Source organism: Malaclemys terrapin, chromosome 10, assembly GCF_027887155.1.
Source record: "Malaclemys terrapin pileata isolate rMalTer1 chromosome 10, rMalTer1.hap1, whole genome shotgun sequence".
Taxonomy (NCBI): Eukaryota; Metazoa; Chordata; order Testudines; family Emydidae; genus Malaclemys; species Malaclemys terrapin.
The window spans coordinates 61,969,327-61,994,070 of record NC_071514.1 but is presented as its reverse complement, the minus strand read 5'-3'; the positions used below and the strand labels follow the sequence as shown (position 1 = coordinate 61,994,070).

The window sequence follows — 24,744 nt, the reverse complement described above, 5'->3', positions numbered from 1 at the left end:
CAAGCTCTGTAACTGGAGCTCAGCTGGACCTTAAATGGAGTGGGAAACGTGAAAGGGTGCATGGGTGTTTTTCTACTTTTCATTATAGACCTCTTGGATCCAAACAAAATCCTGAATCTGTTTGCAACCACTTAACTTTGGAAAGTGCTGCATGTGACAGGCTGACAATTTCCTGTAACATGCCGAATGAACTTTGTTGAATTAAGTTACACCTTATTAATACCACAGGCAGGGAAGGAGTTAGTTACTGGCAAAGGGACCCAGGTAGAGAGCGCATCTTGCCAGTTAGAGTGTTTGCCTCTGGGCTAATTGGGGCAAACACTTAAGCAGGAAGAGGCAACAGGCCATCTGGCTTCCTCAGTCTGAGGAAACGCCAAAGCCTAGAAAGGTGTAGAAGCTGTTGGTAATCTTAGAGACTAACAAATTTATTAGTATTATATGTATTCACCAGGGAATTGGGGAAGGTCTCTCAATATGAATACATATTTAAATCTTAGAGACTAACAAATTTATTAGAGCATAAGCTCCGAAGAAGTGGGCTGTAGTCCATGAAAGCTTATGCTCTAATAAATTTGTTAGTCTCTAAGGTGCCACAAGTACTCCTGTTCTTTTTGCGGATACAGACTAACACGGCTGCTACTCTGAAACCTGTTGGTAATCTTGTTATCAAAGCACCTTGGAAGGAGTGAGAAGGCTTGAGGAGACACCTTGGGGGGTGGAGAAGCTTGTTTTCTTTGTGACTTCCTGATTTATTTGGCCTTCTGCTACACATTCCCTGTCTCACACAGACCATATACACTCTAACCCTTCTTGGCCACAAGGGAAGCCTCAAAGAAAAATCTCCAGCCTGGGGCCCCATAAAATAAGTTAGAAGACATTGTTAAACTCTTGCTGACACCTATGACTTCCTTCATTCCTGAAGTTGTAGTGACATCTAGTGTTAACATTCCCCCCACACCTTTGTTAAACTCTCTTGATCCCCCCATCTTCGCCTCATTTTGGAGAAAAGCCTCATAAGATGGAAATTCAAACTATGTCTAAATGCACTGGCAGGATACTAAGGTAGATTTGTTATAAATAGAGCTGATGTTAGAAGCTAGTATTTCCAGGATTCAACAAAACTTTCCACCTCAGGAGGTGACTGATATTCCTCCTTTTAGCAGAGATAAATACCGGGGTCACATTTTCTTCAGTGACTTCTTCCACACACGGCAACAATTTGTCTGGATGTTTGTAACTAATTGGACTAGTAGATCAGAGATTAAAATGTGTTCTTGGATGGATGACCACCGTGACATTGTATTCTACATGTTTACAGAAATATGCTTATAAGTGTAAATATAACAACCGGAATATGCTTTATTCCAGATATGCCATGTGACATATCTTTGCAAAGGTTATGATCTACTGAATATATTCATCCTATTTGTATGCATGTATCATTTTTATATCTAAAGTTATGAGCGCTGGCTCTATGCTTGTATTTGAAGTGTTTGCTACAGGAAACACATAAAGGGAGGTTTGGCCAACATACTGTGAAGAAACTATTCAAGTAATGGGGAGTACTTAACTAACACTGGACTTTGGGAGACGCCAATCCACATCTGAGCTTTCCTGGGAACGTTCAAACTAAAGTGTAAATAATGGTGTCGGCCTGCAAAAAACTGAATAATTCATGGACTTGCCCAGGTGGCTACAAACTCCATCTTGTTGCTGTGATTTTGCACAGAAGAACAAAGGGGTTTCCGCCCACAAGAGAGAGAATATAAAAGGCCCTGGTAGCCTCTCCATTTTGGTCTTCAGCTGGCTCAAGAGATGGCCTCTCCACCCCAAAGAGGTGCCTGAAAAAAAATGGAACAAAGGACTAACTACAGGGGTGTGAGTGATTGCTGGACCCACGCCATAAACTACAATGTTGGTATGAAAAGGATTGTACCTGAGATAACATCTAGGGTGAGAAGCTAGTATTTGTAACTAGATCCTTAATGTATTAGGCTTAGACTTGCGTGTTTTGTTTTATTTTGCTTGGTAACTTAATTTGTTCTGTCTGTTATTACTTGAGACCACTTAAATCCTACTTTTTATACTTAATAAAATCACTTTTGTTTATTAACCCAGAGTAAGTGATTAATAACTGGGGGGACCAAAAGCTGTCTCTCTCTATCAGTGTTATAGAGGGTGGACAATTTATGAGTTTACCCTGTATATATTTATACAGAGTAAAATGGATTTATTTGGGGTTTGGATCCCACTGGGAGCTGGGTGTCTGGGCGCTGGAGACAGGAACACTTCTTAAGCTGTTTTCAGTTAAGTCTACAGGTTTGAGGGTGTGGTTCAGACCCTGGGTCTGTGTTGCAGCAGGCTTGCGCGTCTGGCTCAACAAGGGAGGGTTCTGGAGGCCCAAACTGGCAGAGAAAACGGGCTCAGAAGCAGCACATCAGGTGACAGTCCCAAGGGGGTCTCTGTGACCGAACCTGTCACAAGCACTTACTGGAAAGTGCAGCACCTCCCCCAAAGGTGTCCAAATGCAATTGTTTCAATTATCACCCACAAAAGAGGACAGCTGTGGTGAACACTCTCTTTTCCTTTATAATGTTCACAAAATTACAGGACCTACAGGAATGGGTGATACTGGCTTACTCTACACCCGTTAGTTTGTAAATGGAAGCATAAGCCTTTAATTCTCTTTTGAGCTACCAAAATGATAAATGAAGTTAGAAAAAACAAGGAAGGGGAATTGTGTCTATGGTGATTGGGAAAAAAAAGGGGGGGAGGGAGCATGAAACCTCCTCCCTTCTAATTCCCATCCAAAATAGTCCAGCTTAATGATTTTGTCATCTACCACCTGTAGTTTGTTTGGCAGGCTATGTGAATGGAATCTGAGGTCCCATGCCAATTTCTAGTGGACAGCTATCTGCACCATGAAAACGACCAACAAAATTGGTATGCTTGATTGTTGTCTCAATAGAAAAGGACAGGCAGTGAAAGAGAAGGTAGACTGAAGAACACTCAGACAAATCAGCAGGAATCTGAGCTATATCTGTTTGGTGTTGAGGGTTTGGTTTCCACTGCAGCATCTTTGCCTATGTATTCAGCTCCTTCCATGACAGCTCAAATTCACTGTAAGAGTCACTTGCTCACTTGAAAAACTATCAGGGAGATCTGAAGCCTGTTGCTTCTGCTACTGAACCCTAATGAGCTATATTGTTACACTACATATTCTAGCCAACATTCTAAGATCTAAAGTGTGTCCAAAACACAATTCATGCACCAGACAAACAGTTTTCATGTCTGTCACCATCTAGGCACACTACAAGTGGATGTTCTTCAAAGGTTAATTACAACACAGGCTTAGTAGCATTTTCTAAATCATGCTTTATTAGGAAAAAAATATTATCTTGCCAAATATATAATGGAGTCATATTAGAGAAGGGGAAAACTAAATTTCTGGGTGCAACACTTGTGTACACAGTTTTTGTATAAACTTTTGGTTTTGTTGCTATCAATAGAACAAATTAAATTGCTTTAGGCTGAAATGTGCATAGTAAGTCCTCAATAAGGTCACATGGTATTAGTACTACTTAAAAGTGCTGTTAGGGCCAGAAACATGGCTATGTAAGAGCTGCACATTCTTACTCAAAACTTTTACTCTCGGTATGCTGAGTAACACCTGCCTAACTTTCTGGCGTAGGTTTGTCCTTTTCTTAGGTGTCCAGTACTAACATATAAGTACGCTGATGAGAGTGAAAGTTCCCTTTCTGGTTCTTGCACCCCAGAGCTGTTACCTATTTTTGGTTGCAGAATTTGTTATTGGTGATAAGGGGCAACACAACAGGACTTCAGACAAACTGCAGCCACAGCCATTTTTAATCGTAATGGGAGCAACTCTAAATGAAAGTCATTGGTCCAAACATGTAACCAATATATTTTTTTTAAAAACAGCATGACTTTTAGAGTATAGCCAAACGTAAACATTCCAGAGAGATAAAAGAATTACCTTTAACTAGAAAATTCTTTATTTTAAGTGAATAAAAACCACCCTCCCTTTTATTTTAAACGTAACTGGCTTTCACCTTCCCTCATACAATGGATCTCAGCATGCAATACTCCATTTAGATCTAATCAGAACCAGTTATGTTAAAAAAGGTGAATAAATCTACAATGTCACTCTACCTGTATGATTCAAAGTTTCCTTCTGCTGGTGGCTGGGTTGACTTTTCAGGCTCCTCTGAAAGTAAAAAAAAAAAAAATCTGCACAGAAAAAGTAAAAACGCTCCCTTAACCACACACAACTTTTCCACATAAAGGTTCTGTTTCATTTATCTTGTTACACCACACTTTCAAAACACAAATTAATTTTCAAAGTAAAATCATGCCTTTAGTATTTGTCCAAGAACAACAAAGCCTTTCACCACATTAATTACATAACAAAACAGTTTTGCAAAAGCACATTCCACAACTGCAAAGGCTGCGCTTCCTTTCAGCTGTCACCACTGACCCAAGATCTCCATATTTTCTAAAGCTTATAACTTGGTTGTAAAAGTTTGCTTCTAGCTGAAACTTCTTTGACAGCAATTTATTGACATTACGTAGCAAGCGAAGAAATTTGAAACAATTGCTCGTTTGCGGTCTTAATATCACTTTTTAAAATGCAAAAACTGCAGAGTTTTGATATATTAGATAAATGCTGTAAGGCACATTTCAACACACCTATTAAATTGTCAGTATATTTTAAAAATTAAATAGAAGTCCCCCCCCCAAAGAGTGATCAACACAAACAGCTCAGCTCCAACTTAGGCACCTACATGAAGTGGCCAGACTTCTAACACTGCTCAGAACTTAGCAGCAGGTTGTCTACTGCTGGGCATGATGCAGTTTTAAAGAGCTGGCCACTTCTTTAGATGCCCAAATGGGAGTTGCTGGGCTCTTGAAAATCTGGCAAAAATCTGAACTGTCAAATATTCACATGAGCAGACTCTAAATGCATGTTCCCCCAAACAGTCCCCGCCAGGTGTCACATTTCAGTCTTCAAGAAAAATACATATTTTAAGTCTTCTTGGAGGGATTTTCTGAACCACAAGAAAACTGACAGATTTTCTTCATGTAAGGTTTGTGACTCAAACTGAATATATACTGAAAAATCTTTTAATCCATTTTAATAAGTTCAGATAGAATGCATGTGCACACACACCCACTCCCTCACCTCAGATCACACAAGATCCCTAAGCCATTTTTCTGTCACTTGGACCCTAAATCCAACAAAGCATCTAAGCATGTGTTTAATTTTAAGCAATTTTAATTTTGAAATCAATTGGACGACTTGCTAGTTTAATAGTTTTGCTGAATTGGAGCTTCAGCTCCCTTCGCTCCACTGACCAACTGACTGTATCCCTTCTTCCTGGACATTCCTCTGCAACTGGCAGCTCCACGCTACCCCTGGCTCCGGATCCTGTTTCCTCCACTTGTAGCAGGGCCCCTAGTGGAAGCAGCAAAGTTGCCTTGTTATTTCCACCTATTTTTACTGGCTACTAGGCTCTTCTTTGCAAAGAAGAGCCTGGATATTTGAAGAAACAAGAATCAGCAGCCTGGACTACATGAACTGTCAGTTCTATCAGATCACCAGTACACGCTCTGCAAAGTATCCCATGGACAGCAACTTGGAAACCCTGGATTAAAATATGGCTTTTATCATTGTATTTGAAGTTAAACAATACTAAAGAAATTCCTGTTTACAGAAGCATTTTTGACATTCATTATAGCCATTACATGCTCCCACCTCTTTTAAAGGGGTGCAATCCATTTGCATTCAGAGCCACAACTTTGCTTCTCTGTATGTCATTGGGGTTAGTGAACTTTGTATAGCTTTTAAATAACAAAGTTCAAAATTAAAGATGCTATGCAGTACTTAACTCAGATGGTTAAAGAAAACTTGTTCGTTATGAATAAAATGTCAGACTAAAACAGTGTGAAAACTATGACACAAGATGGTACTACCTAGAAAAACAAAGCTAATCTGAGATTTCTATATTCATTAAACAAAACATCAGTCCCAATGGAATTAAGTCAGTCTTACCACATATTATCCAAGATACAATATGTAGCCTCTTTGATCAATGCACCTATCTGATATAATGAACTACACCTGGGCTAAGATCATCATTACAAAATAATATCCAAGTGTTTTAAAATGGTTAAATAAGGGGTTTCACAGACTGATATGCTACACAAATCTAGTCAAGGATATATTAACCATATGGTTAACGGATCAACTGTGCTATCTAAAGTGCTTCTAACCAAACAAACAAAACCCTCCCACAAAACTATTTTAACCCAGCTAAGAACATCACGTGGAAATAATATCCTCATGCATGTAAAGAGAAAAGCAGTAATTACTTCCCTAAAAGAATTAACCAAATCAAGCATAAACCCTCTTTTAAAACTACTACTAGAGGCCTTGTTTGGCCATCTAGTATAAAGCACAACACATTACTACATGAAAGATCACAGCTCTCTGGGCTGGAAGAACTATGGAACGAGCATGTTCAGACACTGGGAGCAGCATGCAGCACTTTAACCCACTTAAAACAACTCTAGAGAAGTCTAGAGCTCTTCAGCAGGAGGAAGAGTTCCCATGACTGCAGGTGTGGGGAAAGTGGGTGACCATGACAGACTACCTCCACCAAAAAAAAAAAAAAAAAAAATTATGGCAGAAATATAGAACATATATTGTGGGGTTTGTTTTTTATTAACCAGGAGAGCTGTGATCAACAAACCCTACTTTTATTTAATAGCCAAGAGGTCCAAGAATATGCAATGTGGGCAATGCAAAAGAGGCTCCATGGCATTAACTTCCTCCTTCTCCCAAAATCTCACCCACCCACAGGTATGTTGTGAGACTAGAATCTATGGACTGAAAGAGGGTGGACAATTCATGCCACCCTCAGCTTGGCAGGGATTGAACAGCATAAGATGTGAGCAGGATTGCTCCAGAGGAAGGCATACAAAACCTGAAGGCTGAACTCCGTGCTTCAATTGAAATCCTGGCCTCTACACTAAAAAGGTCCATGTAGGGGAAAAGGTAGTCCTCCATTTTCATAGTTCATTCCAAAGTTTTAAAAATAGATTGCTCTGAACTGAGGAAACAACCACCTGGTGAAAAGCAGCTGGGCCTATTGCAGATCACTCCACAAGAGTCTATAATATCAACATGGTATGGAAGTAGAATCTGGGTCTGACTGAGTTTACTGATTATTAGAAATAAATGTAAGTGTATGAGATTGACACTTCTGTAATATGGAAAGAGGTTGGATAGGTGGTTATTAGTGTACAGGGACAAAGTCATAGAAAAAAAATTACTGATCCCAGGAGTAGAGACACCTTATCACTACTATTAGAGAACCAGTATCTGTGGATCCATCACAAAGCTGACAGAAGTAGTTAAGAGTAGTTTTCAGATCTGTACTATGAGGAGCAATTTAAAAACAGCATCATATAATTAAAAACTTTAAAGAAATCATCCTCTAAGTGATACAAGATATATTTAATTCGTTTAAGGCAAATCTGCATCAAATTCAGTTTCTTGGCTTATGGTATCATTGGGAGCACATCTTCTGGAAAAAACTTCAGATTGTTTTATTGTAGAACAGCATTAATTTTCTGCCTCAAGGTTTTCAGCTGTCTTATGTGAAAGAGGTCACTAAAGTGGTTCAGCAATGATCTTCCACAGCTCCTGTGAAGAGGGAAAAAAAGTGTATTTTCAGAATGCACTCAGGTCACTATATCATGATAATTATTAAGGAATATTAAATTAGTTTCAACACCTGCCCCTTACATAAATTGGCTTGCAGCATGCATAAGGTAAGTATCATCTTTGAAGACTAATTAATTTAGCTATTATTCTTGGAGCTTTGTACTTATAGCTGCAGCAAAAGAAGTTGAATCTACCTATTCCTGAAGTTAGCAAGGGAATTCTGTATTCTAAATAATTAACATTGCCATAAATTAAATATCATTACAATAATTTCACAAATTCTGGGGTCTGCAGGAGGTACGTTTTTGCTGATAACCTGTTCTGTGTTTTTTGCTTGGTTCTGCAAATGGTTCCTCATAATGCCTTCAAGGGTGTAACTGAATATATGCACTCAATATATTTTACTACAAAAACACGAGGAACAGGAGACGTTGAAAAGTATCTCTATTTCTGGCTAATGAACAATAGCAGATGTGTGTTTGCTAAATGGAACATTAGAAAGAAGACTGTCTTGGTCACAAGTGTAATTTATAGGCAATCCTCCATCACCACCATATTTTAAATTGTGATTAGAGATTTGACCTATAGTTTCAAGTAGAACAGAAAATTAAGTTTTTATTACATACAGATTACTAAAGACCTACATGATCAGAATATAATCTTTGGCAAAAAACATTTATGAAGTCAACATATGAAACCTAGAAAATACATAACACAAAAATAGTATGTTATTTCTTATGGTTTTGGTCATTTTACACATCAAAGCTGAATTAAAAAAAATAACTAACTATGAAACTAGGGCTCCGTCCAAATCAGGTCCTATTACAGACAGATATTTTAAAAGGAAAAACACACACACACACACACACAATATTTGACCAAATGAGTTTCATTCTTTATGAACCTCCAAGAGATTCAAAATCTAGTTCAAGGTTACTTATTTCTTCTGCAACAGCAGATAATAATCACTAACGTCTAAAATGGTACAAACTGTTACATTCTCTATGTGACTTTAGGTATTACTGAAGTCATACAGTTGGGACAACAAAGCCCTCTGGTAAAGTAAGTAAATATGGAAACCATTTTAAAATTACTGCATTTGGTAATTTTTAAGATTATTAAAATTTATGAATAATTTGATATTCTCTCTTTTTCAGTACACTTTAAGTAGCAAAGTTTTTTGACTCAAAACTTGGAAACGAGCTTTTCTTACATAGAGAAACATATCATGGCACTATTATAGACATTTACTAGCAAATAAATGAATATATTTTAGTTCTGTTTTGTTGTTACTATGACAATCATGTTTTCCATTGCTCTAGTGAGAATGTTCATGATGCAGATTATATTAATTTACTCAAAGATAAAATAATGCTTATCAGCATAAGCTTTGCCACGGTATGTTATTAATTGATAAAACCTTGATATGCTAGGATATAACCTAGCATAAAAAAATGTAAATATAAATGACAGGTCATTTCTTGGGCAACAAATAGCTTCTTTATGAACATAAATAAAATGGTGAATTGTTTGTGTTTTTACTCACTATATTGGACTAAACAACTGAAAACTAATTTGATGTGGTTCTCTTAACACATTACATTTAGTTTGATAAATATCACTCACCAACTGCTCAATCCGTTCATAAACAAGAAATTGGCAGAAAGCAAGCTTAATGGGCTCAGAAGTATATTTCATTTTGCTATCTTGTAAGGTTTCCAGATCATTCAAAGTATTTCGAAAATGATTGTAAGCTTCACATGTAATGTCCATATGTCTTAAGGTGAAGTTCAGCCTGGCAAGAAAGTATCCATTTAAAATGATATCTCAAAACATTTTTCCTGCCCCTTGTATCTTAAATAGATAGTTAACTTCCCCAAATATAGCAGCAGAAAGAAAACGCAATATAAATTCTATTTATTGATGTCAAACAATAATGACCATGTTCTTTTCATGGCAAATGTGTTATTTTAATTAGGATCAGAATACTGATAGTTTTGGATAATATTTCTGTCTCATAAGAAGAAACTACCCTTCCTTCCCACCAATTGTAGGCCATTTTCTCCAAGTGAATTCAGTCTTGTAGTTTTTGTTTCTACAGAAATTATGACAATGCCCACATAGAAACCCATTATTTGCAGCTCTACAGAGACTCAAACAAGGCCTGTTACTCACATTTTAACACGGGAATACGCAGTCACATTCATTCTTACTCAACAAAGAACACAAGGCAAATTAGTACAAGGAATTATATTAAAAGACTAATATGGCGTGAATTAAAACCCACAAATAGTCTATATCTGCTTATTTAGCTACATTTACGTAACTCTACCCAAGGATGGCATGACATGATACATAGCAAGAACAATGATAGAGAATCGTAACCCTTTCTCTTGATTTTTGTAGGTTCAGAACCTTAGAATGCTAGGAGGCTAAAATGCACCGAATATTCATTGAAATGTCTGATCAGTTAACGTTATGAGAATCAAAAGATTTAATTTTGAAGCAAAAACAAAGATCTTAAGGAAGGTCAAGGTGGGACTTACCTCTTTTCTATTGATAAGTAAATTGTGCAAGAATTTTTCAAGTTGTGGGTGATTTTGTACAGTGTTTTGAATAAAGCATCTGTTAAGTCATCATCATAAAAAACTAAAATACAAAAGAAACATTAACATAGTGATGAATGTTTGACTGTTTTAGTCATACATGATCTTAAACATAAAACAATCATCCTTATTTACGCAGATTATTTCTAATGAACAATCTTTGGGACAAATCCAGACATTGATGTAGCAGAAAGTAGGAAGAGCTTTTAATGGCAACAACTGACCCAGCTATATTAATCACAGTTGCTTTTTGTCAAGCCTTCACCGGTTTCTCAAATGTCAATGCAAATCATTAGCCTGGCAACTTGCATTATCCATAAACAGGCTCTCTCCTGACCAAGAAATACCTTACTGTACGTCTTAAAGGAAGGAGGAGACAAAAATCCTGAGGCCTTATGTCTCACATCAGGACAAAATGGTAGTGGTTCCACTGAACTCAAAGTTAAACTTGTGCGAGAAGAGAATCAGGCCCATCAAGTTCCTTAAAGTCAAAAGATATAGTACGCCAAAAAAAGCCAACCAGGGACTGGTTACATCATCAGCAACAAAATCATATGATGTATAAGAAACTTTGCCTCCTGATCTGACTGTCTAAAGACACTAGGCGGGACTTACACAAACAACTGAATTCAACAAATTCAGGCACTACTTACTATGAAACATACTGCAGAACAGCTACACTGAAAATTATCACCAATTTAGGATAGAAACGAAAAGCTGAAAGTGTGATCAAATTAATAAAAAGAGCAAACAGCATGGTTTTCAAGGAAAAACGTCTCTTTTTTCCCCAAGGTCTACAGTGAAGGGTACAGAGTTCAAAAAATACCATCTAGATAATTTTCATTTTCTGAGAGATAAGATGTGGTAACTTCACTACTGACTGTATGAACTGTGCTCCGTTTATAACAAATTTGCTTCAGAGAAGTTAAAATTTCATATGTGGTAAAAGAATATCAACACAATCATAACATTGCCTGAAAATTTTTTTTATCCAGTATTGTTAGAAGTAACACCTATGACAATTATAACCCAAACATAAGAGAAACATGTCCCATCAGTCTATTTACTTCATTGCCAATATTTCGCTGTTTCTCCTCTATGGTGAGATCAGTCTGTTAGCTTGTTCTGTTATTTGTATGGGTCTTCCACTCAGCAACAGGACAGAGAAAAACCCATGTAAGAAAATAGGAAAATATAAAACCACACAAGTTGGCAGGGAGACTCTGGGCAGATGTAGTTCAAGAAACTAGTTGCAACTGTTTTACAAAATTTACTAGGTTTCAAGTTGCTGCTTCCGTTAAACAGTTTATCCAGATTTTGTTACAATGTTTATCATCACAAATGAAAGAACAGGCTATGTTTCAATTTCTAATTTGTAATTATAACCTATAATTTTTGAAGAAAGACAGTAAGATACTTCAGATAGTGAAGACTATCATAACTCCGTTGAAGTCAATTAACTTCAACAGAGCTGTGATAATTTACATTAGATCTGGTCTACTTTCAAAAAAAAAAAAAAAAAACCCAAAACTGAGTTATCCTATTCAAAGTTAAGTACTTGACACTTGCACATTCAGATGTCACTTTCATCAAGTTCCTGGCTTCAGTTACATTCTCTTACCATCAGCTGCCAGTATCACCGTGGTGTGGTCATGCAAATCAGCAATCTCTGCTTCAGACCAACTGTAGGGAGCTTCAGGGTCTATAACAAAGAACATACAAATGGCCTTACTGGGTCAGACCAATGGTCCATCTAGCCCAGTAGCCTGTCTTCCAACAGTGACCAATGCCAGATGCTTCAAAGGGAATGAACAGAACAGGGCAATCATCGAGTGATCCAGCCCACTGTCCAGTCTTTTCTAAACCCAGTTATACTTTTGGCCTTCACAATATCCCCTGGCAATGAATTACACAGACTGACTGTGCATTGTGTGAAGTAGTACTTCCTTTTGTTTGTTTTAAACCTGTTGCCTATTCATTTCATTAGGTGACCCCTGGTTCTTGCATTATGTGAAGGGGTAAATAACACTTCCCTATTCACTTTCTCCACATCATTCATGATTTTATAGACTTCTATCATATTTCCCCAGTCATCTCTTTTCCAAGCTGAAAATCTCAGTCTTTTTAATCTCTCCTCATAATCTCTTCATCATTTTTGTTGCCCTTCTCTGTACCCATTATTATTATATCTTTTTTGAATTGTGCAATCAGCACTGCACGCAGTACTCAAGGCGTGGGTATATCATGGATTTATATAGAGGGATTATGATATTTACTGTCTAATTGTCTATCCCTTTCCTAATGGTTCCTAATCTTGTTAGCTTTTTTGATTGCCGCTGCACATTGACTCAGATCTCTTTCTTGAGTGGTAATAGCTAATTTAGAACCCATCATTTTCTATGTATAGCTGGGATTATGTTTTCCAATATGTATTACTATTTATTTATCAACACTGAATGCCATCTGCATTTTGCTGCCAAGTCACTCAGGTTTTTGAGATTTTGTAATTCTTCACAGTCTGCTTTGGACTTAACTATCTTGAGTAGTTTTGTATCATCTGCAAACTGCCACGTCACTGTTCACCCCTTTTTCCAGATCCTTTATGAATATATTGAACAGCACTAGTCCCAGTACAGACCCCTGTGGGACACTATTATTTATCTATCTCCATTCTGAAAACTGGCCATTTATTCCTATCCTTTGTTTCCAATCTTTTAACCAGATACTAACCCATGAGAAGACCTTCCCCCTTATCCAATGACTGCTTACTTTGCTTAAGAGCCTTTGATAAGGCACCCTGTCAAAGGTTTTCTGAAAGTCCAAGTACAGTATATCAACTGGATCCCCCTTGTCCACATGCTTGTTGGCCCCCTCTAAGAATTCTAATATATTGGTGAGGCACTATTTCCCTTTACAAAAGCCATCTTCCCCAACAAATCATGTTTATTTATGTGTCTGATAATTCTGGTAGTTACTATAGGTTTAATCAATTTGCCTGGTTCTGAAGTTAGGCTTACTGGCCTGTAATTGACAGGACCATCTCTGGAGCCTTTTTTAAAAAAATTGGCATCATATTAGCTATCCTCCAGTCATCTGGTACAGAATCTGATTTAAGTGATAGGTTACATACTACAGTTAGTAGTTCTGGTATGGTCAATGCAAAAGGCATGTGGCCTATTGAATGAAGATTCCACTGCCCTCACCCCACAATAATCTATCTCCCACAACAGGATGTGGTGTTACTAGGGCAGCAGTAAAAGCCACAGCCACAATGGGGAGAAAGGAGTGGATGAGAATTCACAGAAGGCTCCTTGGGGTTGGGTACTGATGAGTTTGTTTACATGAAATTCCTATCCCCTTCAGGAGCTCCAAACCCCACTTTAATGAAGTGCTCTGCTTTCCTTTCTCCATTAGGACCGATTCTTCTCAGAATCAGTTGCCTGGGGTGCAAAGTTTTGCTTATATGGTAATAAAGTCTTGCTGTATCCCTTACTACCATATAGCCAGATCTGAATATTTGACTCTCAAGCGATTAAAAGAAATATCACAATAAAGAAACAAAACAAAACAAAAAATGTGAATTTTGATCAAAACTCCTACTTAATTTTAGCTATGCATTTTAGGTATCCAAGAGGCAACATTGCTACTACATATTCAATAAAGTTAGGAGTCAGCCTGAAAAGTCCAAAAACAGAACAGTAATTTTTTTCTTCTCTCAAAACTCCATCTGCACGAATGGGTTTTTTTAATCATAAAAGAGAAGCATTTCTGAAGGCATTAAATCCAATTACTGCTTCTTGGATGATTACATTGAGACAGGGTCCAAAGAAAGTGTAGTAGTCTGTTGCATACAGCTGCTTGTACAATTTAGTGATGACAGCTTCATTGTAAAGAACCTACAATTTTAATCCAAGAAAAATAGAGGTTCCTTTTATTGATACCGGTATTCATTGCGCCCAAATTAGCTGTGTTGATTTTCATTTATTCAGAACAAAAAGGCCCCAATCCCAGTTATGTGTGCCCTCACCAAATATTTAAAGTATAGCAAGTTCACCTCAAAAAAAAACAACCCACCCTCAAAAAAAACCCACCTCAGACAAAATTGCATGCATCCCATCACAGAGCTACTTAATTGTTCTAACCACCCCACCCTGCCCTTCCCTTCCCAAAGGTTTGGAAGAATAGATGGGTTTTGCATCCAGACAGGTCAATAGATTGGGCATTAGTGTATGTGTACGGTGTGCATAACGTATGCTTACACACACACTTCACCACAACATTAAGATAAGATCATAATGTGACAGGTCTAAGATCCTGGAAGCATGAAAACTTCAAAAGACTACTATAGTGAGGAATGCCAGATACTATAGTCCCATGGAATATTCATAGACTTTGGTACCTCTTAAATACGGCATAGATCTTTGGGAACTAGGGATTGCATTCTGACTCCATGCAGAAGAGATACAGAGCTTCCCCAAGGAACTACAATCTATGAGGGATATGTTTTGCAGATCCTGGGACAGATAAGCAACTCCATAGAAGTACCACCCCCGAGAGGGTATTGCACATACTGGTTCTGACCAGGTTCAAGCAGCACAGTAGGCAAAGAATGGGCTTTTGGTAACAAGGGGCAGCCTGAACTGACTCAGGGTGCCTCATTTGATCCTTGAACTGGTATGAGACTGTAACCAGGAGGACAAAACACTGTTGGAAGAGTTTGAAGGACTGGAAACCTACCAGTATCTCCACATGGTAAGCTTAGCAAGGGTGTAGAATATAGTGGTTTGTATGTTTTTTTGTGTAATGATTTTGTCCTAAATAAATTTACTGTACTCTTAAAGCTGGGTGGTCACTCTCATAAGCTCCTGGGAGATAGCAGAAAAGCAGGAATAAGACTAAGGTCAGAATTGCTGGGATAAACACAGTACATTGCAATAAGACAGCAAGCGTGAGTCCCCAGTCTGGAGGGAGATGGATACGAGTCCCTGCTCATAGAGAACTGATGGCTGGAGGCCTGAGATCTAAGGGGGCACCCCTTGAGGAGACCACAGAGGGAGAAGAACTGTGACACTTATTGGTTTAATGAGGACTTTCGTAACTCAATACTCCTGCTCTTGGAAATGATCACTAATTTCAGAAGGCGCCATTCCGACTTATTAAAAAGTGATTTTTATTAGAACCTGATGTAACTGAAGAGTTGTTAGCTGCAGTTTAGTATGTTTAACTATTTCAAAACTATAATGGAAAACAGTTTGAATTAAACGCATCACAACTACTTACCTGTACAGAACTCATCTTTCAGCCAGTCCAGCTCTTTTACCTTAACTTCACCTCCTGTACACAAACAAAAAAAACATAGCTGATGAGCAAATTAATTGCATCCACCCTTCAGATGGCAACTTAGTGGAGATCAAAGGCCAAAAATCAGCAGTGAAATGGTGCGGTAAGTGGAAAAATAGTAAAAAATTTGACATGAACTGATTTGGCATTCAGCCAAACCAGTGAGCTACACATGCAGGAGAAAATGATGGGAGAAGTGCAGAAGAGGGTGCCTGCTTTATCTTATGCTCTCCTGTTATCTCCCATCCCTTTGACACTTGTTTTATACATTCCAATGTGAAACAATTACATCACTTCACCATTGACACTCAATTTACACCACTGCTGACTTGGGCCCAAAGACTTCCATGACTCCCAATTATTCCAGGTGACTCTTGAAGGATTTCATATTACACAATAGCTTTGTGCAGCAACCATGGTTACCTGTATCTGATTGGAAGAGAGCAGTGCTCTGAATGAGTCCTGCGCTGTGCTCAGAAGAGCAGCAGTCCCAATGTGGACCCTATATAGAGTTTTCATATCTTTGTTTCTATGAGCCATATTTTCAATTAAGATACAAGTTTCATTATTTGTAAACATTTATAAAGTGCAGTGGTTCCCAAACTTGTTCTGCCACTTGTGCAGGGAAAGCAAAGGCACAAACTTGCAATTGAGAAACAACAAATGGTTCTTACCTTCTGGTTCAGTAAGATGTTTGTTTAATGTTACATTTTGCTCACACATAGCCAGAAGATCTTCACCAACATCTGCAAAAAATTAATTGTACTGAAAACAATATTATATTCAGAATGTGCTGAAGCCCTAACCTACGTGATTGAGCTATCCTCTCATCCCAAGAAGCAGTCAATCTCCAGGGCCTATTCATAGTTCTTGTGCTCTCTGCTGACACTGCCAATAACAAAGCCCAATATTAAGGCTAGCAGTGATGAGCATATTTTATGATCTGGACACTTCTTCATGAAGAGCTGAACTTAGACTGCCAAACATTTTCACACAGACAACTAGCAGCTAAATACACAGGATGTATCTGAACAGGAGACCTAGAGCTGAAAGGCTCTCACTATCCAGAAGAGCAATCATTTTTGTAAAAACAACAGTTTTCTAGGGAGTTACAATCAAAGGCAGATTCATTTCTTCTGGAAAACAAATTTAGGCAGGATCCACAATGTTAGTTGTTCTTAGTATTATCTTTTTCAGACTTTTTGGCTGTTTTAAAACTGCAGTTTTAGCAAAAGCTAAGTTAATACGTAAATGACTGACAAGGTTATCTCCAATGTGCAGCTGAAATTTCAATGGCATATCAATAAAATAAGATCCACAAAGGAATACAAAAATAGCCATAGAACTGGTTTTTCATTTGTTGGTATCAATCAAGTTTGAGACACTATGAAAGCTGCTCAAATAAAATTAAAATTCCATTTCACACTTGTAAGAAGGCACCACTTCTTTTTTGTGTCATCTACTGAGAAATTTCATGCACGGTATTATCAATAAATCGAGACCCTGTTATTTGGTGTCAATATGTATAATCAGAAAAAAAGAAAGGACTAAAACAGAAAAAACCCAGCAGAAATAAGAGATGCTTCATTCAAATTTCCTGTGCTTTTACACAATTAGACTCTTTTTCATGTTAGTGTTTAATTAAAAATAATTGCATCAAAGTACCTGTGCAGTATACAGTCTTAGCAACCATTGCCATGACAATGCTTGTAATTCCAGTGCCTCCTCCAAGCTCTAGTACCGTGCAACATCTGAACATATCCCGTTTGAACAAGATATAATCTGCAAGAAGAAAGGCTCCTCGCCAGACCTTCATGAGAGAGCAGAAGGCATAGAAAGTTAAGACTCTGATGCACAGTTCACGAAGTGCAGGATACTATGAAGAAGATACGTACTTGTTTACCAACATCTTCCAATGTTGTTGCCATTGTATGCTCTGGTAAAATGAAAGCAAAAAAAATGAAATAAGTATTTTAAAAAAAAAATCTTTAGTTATGACTCTTATTTATGTTACTTGTTTAAAAAAATGTGGTTAAACTTAATGTCAAAGGACACTATCTTTACCATCTGGGATCATATTCTTTAAGTTACATGAATAAGGAAATTTTTAAAAATTGTATTTTTAGACTTGCACATAAAACAGTAAAAAGTAGGGTGCGTAACACTATGCATGCAGTCTCTGAACATAAGCAAGGAACTGTTTACAGTAACATAACAATGAATAGGTATTTATAAGTGGCTGTTTTTATGTTAGAACATTTATCACAGATCTTCCATTTAACCGTATAACAGGTGGACTACAAGCAGCGGTAGCATAAGCTTCTTTTGTAATTTATCAACCTGCCTCAATCCTGACTTGAAAAAGACAAAACTCTAGGGATGAGAGATATTTTGTTGTGCACTCTGAGACTATCAAAAAGTATACTAAGGTAGTGCCAGCTATAATGGTGGTTTGAAAGGTGGACAACTACCCTCCAACAACTGGACTAAGATCACATATATGCCACTGAAGAGCCAAATGTTAACAGCTTTTGTTCAATAACATCTTAAGCTGGTATAGTTCAGTTGAAAAAGCTTTCTGGAATTTTGGATCCCTGGAAACCATCGGACCAATTCTGATTCCCTGTATAACCAATACCCTTCCTAACTAAAAGTTTTAAATAGAGTAACAGAAGCACTGTTATTGTAGCCATGTCGGGCCCAGGATATTAGAGAGACAAGGAAGGTGAGGTAACATCTTTTATTGGACCAACTTCAGTTGCTGAGAGAGACAAGCTTTCCAACTTACACAGAGCTCTTTGCCCTGAACAAATAATCATACTATGTAAAGAACTGCACACCTGAACATTTTGCTTTTGTAGCTAAAACATGAAAGAGGCAAATAAATAGATCACACTCTTCTTGCACTACTGATAAATACCAGCAAACGTGAATTGACAATACAAACTGCCATATACAGCAATATGTTTACAATATGTCCCCCTGTACTTCAGGATTTATTATAAATTTAAAAAAGAAGAGAACCCATTTGACCCATATTAGCCATAAAAACTACACATCTTAAGCTAGCCTTAAAAAGAGAAGAAAGTGTGTGTTTTTCAAGCAAATGAAAAGATTCCAAACCTAAAGAATGACAACTTGAGTTTATGCTTTGCAACCACTAAAGGCCAATAAAAGCTATGTTTCTTGGAACATTCTGAATCACCAAGCTGCTGAATCAATTACTATTGAACAAATTTATGAAATGTGCTTAAGTATTCAAAGTACATGTAGTTTCACAATATTTGGTGAAAGGTGATATGTTAAGCATGAGAGCTTCTTCTTGATCTATAGATTAGCACAAAAACTATTGTGCTACAGTAGCACTCTTGCTACTGCAGTAACACATAGCCCATGTTTTCTTTTGTATGAACGAAGGTAAGTGATTAATGTCTGTGTATCAGCCTATAAGCTTTGCTTACCTATTTTAATAATATTATTGTGGATACTTTCTTGCTTTGCATCTTCAAAAATACCTTCTCCTCCTTTAGTCAGAATTATGGGATATACTTTATCCCTTGAAAGATCCTCCACTTCTGGATCAGACACATATCGAGGTCTTCTGACCACTTCCAAATCCCCATCATCATCCAGCAGAGCTTCTATCCCTTTAAAATTATTTGCTTCTCTTCCATTTTTGTTGAGAAAATCTAGATTACTACCACCTTTGTCACACAATTCCTTCCCACCTCTGGTTTGGTGTCCCATATTTTCTGTTGTAAGTTCTTTTTCATTTTTTCTCTCAGACTCCCAATTATTTTTGTTCAAAAGAAGCTGGAATTGTGACAGAAATACTAAAACAAAAACACAAAAAAAAGGACGTCAAAGACAAACAAAGAAAAATTAAAGACAGAATCAATATGAAAACTAGCATTTTCAAAATGTATTTCAGTATAACATATAAAAATAAACATAACAGGATTTTTTTGATAAATCACTTAGTTTACATGAGAGCTAAACCAGGAGATTATGAGACAGCTCTCTGAACCTCGAAAACTTGGCACTATGATTACAGTGAAATATGTTACTCTGTAAACATTAACAACTATTAAAATATTTTATAACTAAATACAATTAATGCTGACATTTCTGTTTGGAGGCAAATTTTTAATGATCAATTACGAATTTAATTTAATCCTTGAAACCAGGTTTAATTGTTACAAATAAGTAGGTAAATTTAAGATAAGATAAATAAGTGCAATATACGAGCTAGGTATTTATTTTTCATCTGTAGATCACAAAGCACCCTCTGATTGTAAATTACCTGGCTGTCCAACAGTATTCAATCGCACCATGAGATGTCTTTTGCTTGGCGTATGTAGATGAACATCAGAAAGTACAGTGTCGCTTCTAAATGTGATGTCATCCATAGTCTCTTTCTTTGCCACATCTACCATGGTATGCTAGGGACATCTAAAACAAGACAACAGCACCTTGTAAAATGCGGTCACAACAGGAGATGCTTCTCTTCTCAATACACTTTATTTAAAATGTTTGTTCATTGGAATAACCTCAAAAGACAGTTCGGGTGAAGATCCCAGGCAAGTCAGAATCATGCAAACTTAGTACATCACTCACCAATAAGATATTTAAAAAAAACAACAACGTAAAGCGGGATGTTCACTGTAAAAACAAATCAATATAAATATAGCTTTGAGTTATAGTCTGGTAGTTTTAAAAATTGCCATATCATTCCTTATAAGAAAAAACTAGATATCATTTATGCATTCAGTAAAGTTGCTGACATCTCATTCTGTCCTCTACAAAACTAAGGTTTCAATGTGCTGTCAATACCTGTTAAAACCCAGGATTTTATAGGCTGACAAATCGTGCACCAAACTGTTTGGAAAGAGACGTTTTGTTTGTTGTTGTGTAAAAAAATATTGTACCACATTCTGAAACCACATCAAACAGGTCTTTACTTTGGTACATACATACACAGCTCAAAGTTTTCAAAGTGACTAATGGCTTTTGGTAGCCAGCTTGAGATAGCTTTAAAAGGCCTGATTTTTAGATGGTGAGCACTCAGCACTTTCAAAAAGTCTGGCAACTTCAATGCATTTCATTTTGGGCAACCAAAATCACCAGTCATTGTTGCAAGCTGTGGCCAGAGTGTCTAAGTGTTTCACTACAAGAGCAAAGTAAACCCCACCTCTTGGCAACATCAGTATTTCAACATACTGTAGTGAACATAGGCATTCACAAATCTGATTTTCTGCCCTGCAGCTTCAGAATTAGAGGGCAAAGAGCATTTAAAAATATTAGTTACATTCTTTCTAGTCATTCATCCATACATGCTTAGGTGCACTAATGTCAAGGGCAAAACCATGCTCCCTCTATAGAAGCAAACACATACATTCATAGAAAATAACCCCTCACTATGGAAATGTTTTTCAACATTTAAAAATCTCTATAACTTACATGATAATTTTGAACCTTATCTGTGATCCTGTGGATAGACAAACACAAACATCAGCTGTTTGGTTTCTCTTTTCAAAAATGGAAACTTTTGGCCCCTTTCTTATAATACATTTTGCGGACAGTCTGTTCTAACCTAGAACTGTAACTGAATCAATAGAAAAAATGCAGGTGTTTTTTTTTTAAAACTGTTCCGAAATGTGGTCTTTTATCAGAAGTGTTAGGGAAGCTGATGTGTAGACCCTAGTAGAAAATAAGAAACTAGAAGAATGCGGTAAGCTCTGGGGTAAATATAGAAGGGATCAAAAGTATCTTGTATTTTGGCCCTTGGTCTTTGTAACCAATAAAGCAAGGAGTATAAGCTATTTCAAATAAAATTTGGGCTCCTATGTGTCTTCTCAAGCAAGTAAACTTTCCCTGACTATCCATGACTCTTAAAGAATCTGCCTCTCTCTTCACAGGTAAGAGTTACACATTCTAGTGCAGGGGTGGGCAAACTTTTTGGCCTGACGGCTACATCGGGTTTCCGAAATTGTATGGAAGGATAGTTAGGAGAGGCTGTGCTTCCCTAAACAGCCAGGCGTGGACCAGCCCCCACCCCCTATTTGACCCTCCCTGCTTCTCGCCCCCTGATGGTCCCCCCAGGACTCCTGCCCCATCCAACCTCCCCCCGACAGTCCCCCTGGGATTCCTGCCCCATCCTCTCCTTCCTGACTGCTCCCCCAGGACCCCACTCCATCCAATCACCCCTTCTCCCTGCCCCGACTGCCCCCCGGCACCCCACCCAATCCCCCCGCCTCCCTGACTGCCTCCTGGGACCCCTGCCCCCATTCAACCCCCCTGTTCCACACCCTCTGACTGCCCCAACCCGTATCCACACCCCCGCCCCCTGACCACCACCCTGAACTCCCCTGCCCTCTAGCCAACCCCTCCTGCTCCCTGCCCCCGACCGCGCTGCCTGGAGCACTGGTGGCCGGCGGCACTACAGCCACGCTGCCCAGAGCGCCAGCCGTGCCGCCTAGCTGGAGCCAGCCATGCTACTGCACAGCACCGAGCACCGGATCAGGCTACGGCTCTGCAGCTGCACTGCCGCCCAGAGGGTAGCGCCGGTGGCACAGTGAGCTGAGGCTGCGGGGGAGGGGAGTCAGCAGGGGAGGGATCGGGGGGGCTAGCCTCCCAGGCCAGGAGCTCAGGGACCCAGCAGGAGGGTCCCGTGGGCCATAGTTTGCCTACCTCTGTTCTATTGGAAAGAGATGACAACTAAAGGGAAAAATGGAGTGATGCAAAATCTTTTGAATGCATTTCTGATGAGGAACATGAGATCAGGACAAATTAAAAACAAGATATACACAAGATGGCATATAACTCTTGGTGAAGCTACCAACAGTCACTTTCCACTCCAGCACACATCATATAGGTATACTTTAGCTCCTGCTCCAAGACAAAAGTATCACAACAGGGACAAGCCACTAAGGATACCACCAGTGGTTGGTCCTTTAAATTTCAAATAATAGGTATCCCCCCTTTTCTCATGAAAGCTCAGCTGCTTGTGCGCTCCTCCACAAAATGAGGCCCAAACCCCTCTATGTGCTTTCCTGATGAGGAGTAGGCTTTCCCTCCATGGGAAATAAGATAAATTTAAATTTTCTATTTGTTTTAAATTAGGCATAGTGTTTCCAGTCTAAAAAGCAGTGTCTCAATATTACAGCATAGAAATGTTCTGAGAACATAATAGTTCTTTTGCTGTCACAGAACAAAAATAGAAGATAATCTCTTCTTAAACATCTCTTTACCCCATTTCATCTGTATCATGTTCATCTTAACTCATTCTTATTCTGGGATTTTTAATATGCAGGCCATGTGCTGAGTCTTCTCCAAGGACACAAACTAGAGTGTAAACCTTATGAATACTAGAAAATGTTTCTTTTTCCTGTCTGCATTTATCACTTATTTGTGATCAGCAGTATTTTACAGGCTGTATACTTAGTAAATAAAATAAAAATAGTTAGCCCACTCCAAAAAAAAAAAAATCATCACACCACCACATGAACCACTGTTTAATTAATGAACATGAAAGGCTATTTCAGTCTGAATAGCTACTACCACTGGTAAACTTACTAGACAAATACCAATTCTGGTCATTTTTAACTAAATATTTTGTTTCACGTTAGCAGAAAAACTCCTTACTTTCAAAATATAGTTGTAAAATGAAAGTAGAATGATTTCTTTATTTTTATTTTGGAGGGGGGTGTAAAATTCCTTAGCAAAGACAAGACCTATAAGGACAGCTACAAGCTACACTTCACAACCTGGATGCAACTGCTGTATTTTGGGCATTCCCCACCCGCAGGCGTCTCAATGTTTCAGGCAAGGAAGCAAGATGCTATTTCAAAGAAGTAGGTGGTAAGTCGTAAAGGCAAGCTGTAAAGGAAAAAAATGGACTCGTGCCTCATCTCCCTCTACCCCGCTGCTTCTTGATGACAATTCAAGACGGCGTGGGATATTTTGTTTTTCCCATAGCCGTACAGAAAGGAGAAACACGAATTCTGCTCTGTACCTCTTGCGTTTCTTTTCAACTCGGATGGGGGGAGAGGGGGGTTTGCTAACTGGCTTTCTCCAAAACACTCTTAGTTAACCAAACAGAACACGCCGGGCTGCCAAAGGTGGCGAGGAACTCCTTGTTTCAGGGACTTCGCTTCCCTTCCCTGTAGTGCGGGGCGGGGCGGGCTGTGCCTGTCACAAACAAAGCCGCGCAGGGCTCTCGCTGACAGCGCGTCCCACCGAAGCTGCGGCTCCCGCAGTATGAGACACTCCCGCGTCCCCCGACCCCTCTGCACCGCCTGCCATGACTGCGGCAGCGCCGCGGTGTCACCAGCTCCCCAGGCCCGGCATTCCCAGCCCTGGCGGTCTCCCCGGGCAGGCCCGGGGCACGGGAGCCCGGGGTGCCGGAGTTTCAGGCCTGGGCGCTTGCGGGGAGAGGCCCGGCACGCTGCGGAGGAGCCCGGCGTTACGGGACCGGAGCTGGCGGGGAGGGACGAAGACTGGGGGGAGCCCGGCCCGGCGCTGCGATGCCTCCCGCGCTGCCCCGCCGCTCACCTCCCGCGACACAGCTGAGGCGGCCGCCATTGGGCAGCCGCCGCTCCTGCATGACGCCATCACCCTGCGTCCCGCCCAGGAGGTGAAGGGGGAGGGGCCTTAACAGGGACGTGGCCAGTTGGGAGCCAGAGGGGGAACAAAGCGGGGCAGTAGGGACCCGGATGCTGCTGCTGTTCCCCCACTTACCCAAGAGCCCTCTCGCTAAGGGGCGGGGCTAGGCTGGATTAGCGCCTTTATGGAGTCTGGCTCAGTGGCCCAAGGCCTGACTTTTAACCTGCCCCTCCCCCTGGCTTGAGGCAGCTCCCTGCTCTTTGGGTACCTCACTGCCCCCAGGGCTGCCCCAATGGCTCCTGCAGCCTCCTGCATTTTCACATCCGCCTGCTTCCCCCCCCCTCCCCCCCCGCACGTGGGTGTTGAGAAGAGTCAGCTCCAGCGCCACACGTCTCTAACGGGCTGGCTGCCATGGCCGCTGGGTGGTTTGCACAGTCACTACCA

At 39.4% G+C, this 24,744-nt stretch overlaps 1 protein-coding gene across 4 annotated transcripts; it reads right to left on the bottom strand.

The window, feature by feature from the left end:
* Window positions 1–7,521: 7,521 nt before the first annotated feature.
* Window positions 7,522–24,331, bottom strand: METTL22 (methyltransferase 22, Kin17 lysine). Of its 4 annotated transcripts, none has more exons than XM_054041844.1 (12): window positions 24,250–24,297; window positions 21,157–21,184; window positions 20,000–20,148; window positions 19,158–19,529; window positions 17,592–17,632; window positions 17,362–17,506; window positions 16,371–16,442; window positions 15,637–15,690; window positions 11,978–12,058; window positions 10,297–10,399; window positions 9,377–9,545; window positions 7,522–7,729 (listed from the first exon to the last, which is right to left on the bottom strand). In XM_054041844.1, exons 3-12 carry the CDS (start codon window positions 20,130–20,132, stop codon window positions 7,697–7,699), a joined length of 1,203 nt encoding a protein of 400 aa, XP_053897819.1. In that variant the 5' UTR covers window positions 20,133–20,148; window positions 21,157–21,184; window positions 24,250–24,297; the 3' UTR covers window positions 7,522–7,696. The 4 variants fall into 4 exon arrangements, with proteins under 4 accessions (XP_053897819.1, XP_053897821.1, XP_053897818.1 ...); XM_054041846.1 differs by lacking the exon at window positions 24,250–24,297 and adding an exon at window positions 23,711–23,869; XM_054041843.1 differs by lacking the exon at window positions 21,157–21,184 and having other exon boundaries at window positions 24,250–24,331.
* Window positions 24,332–24,744: the final 413 nt, after the last annotated feature.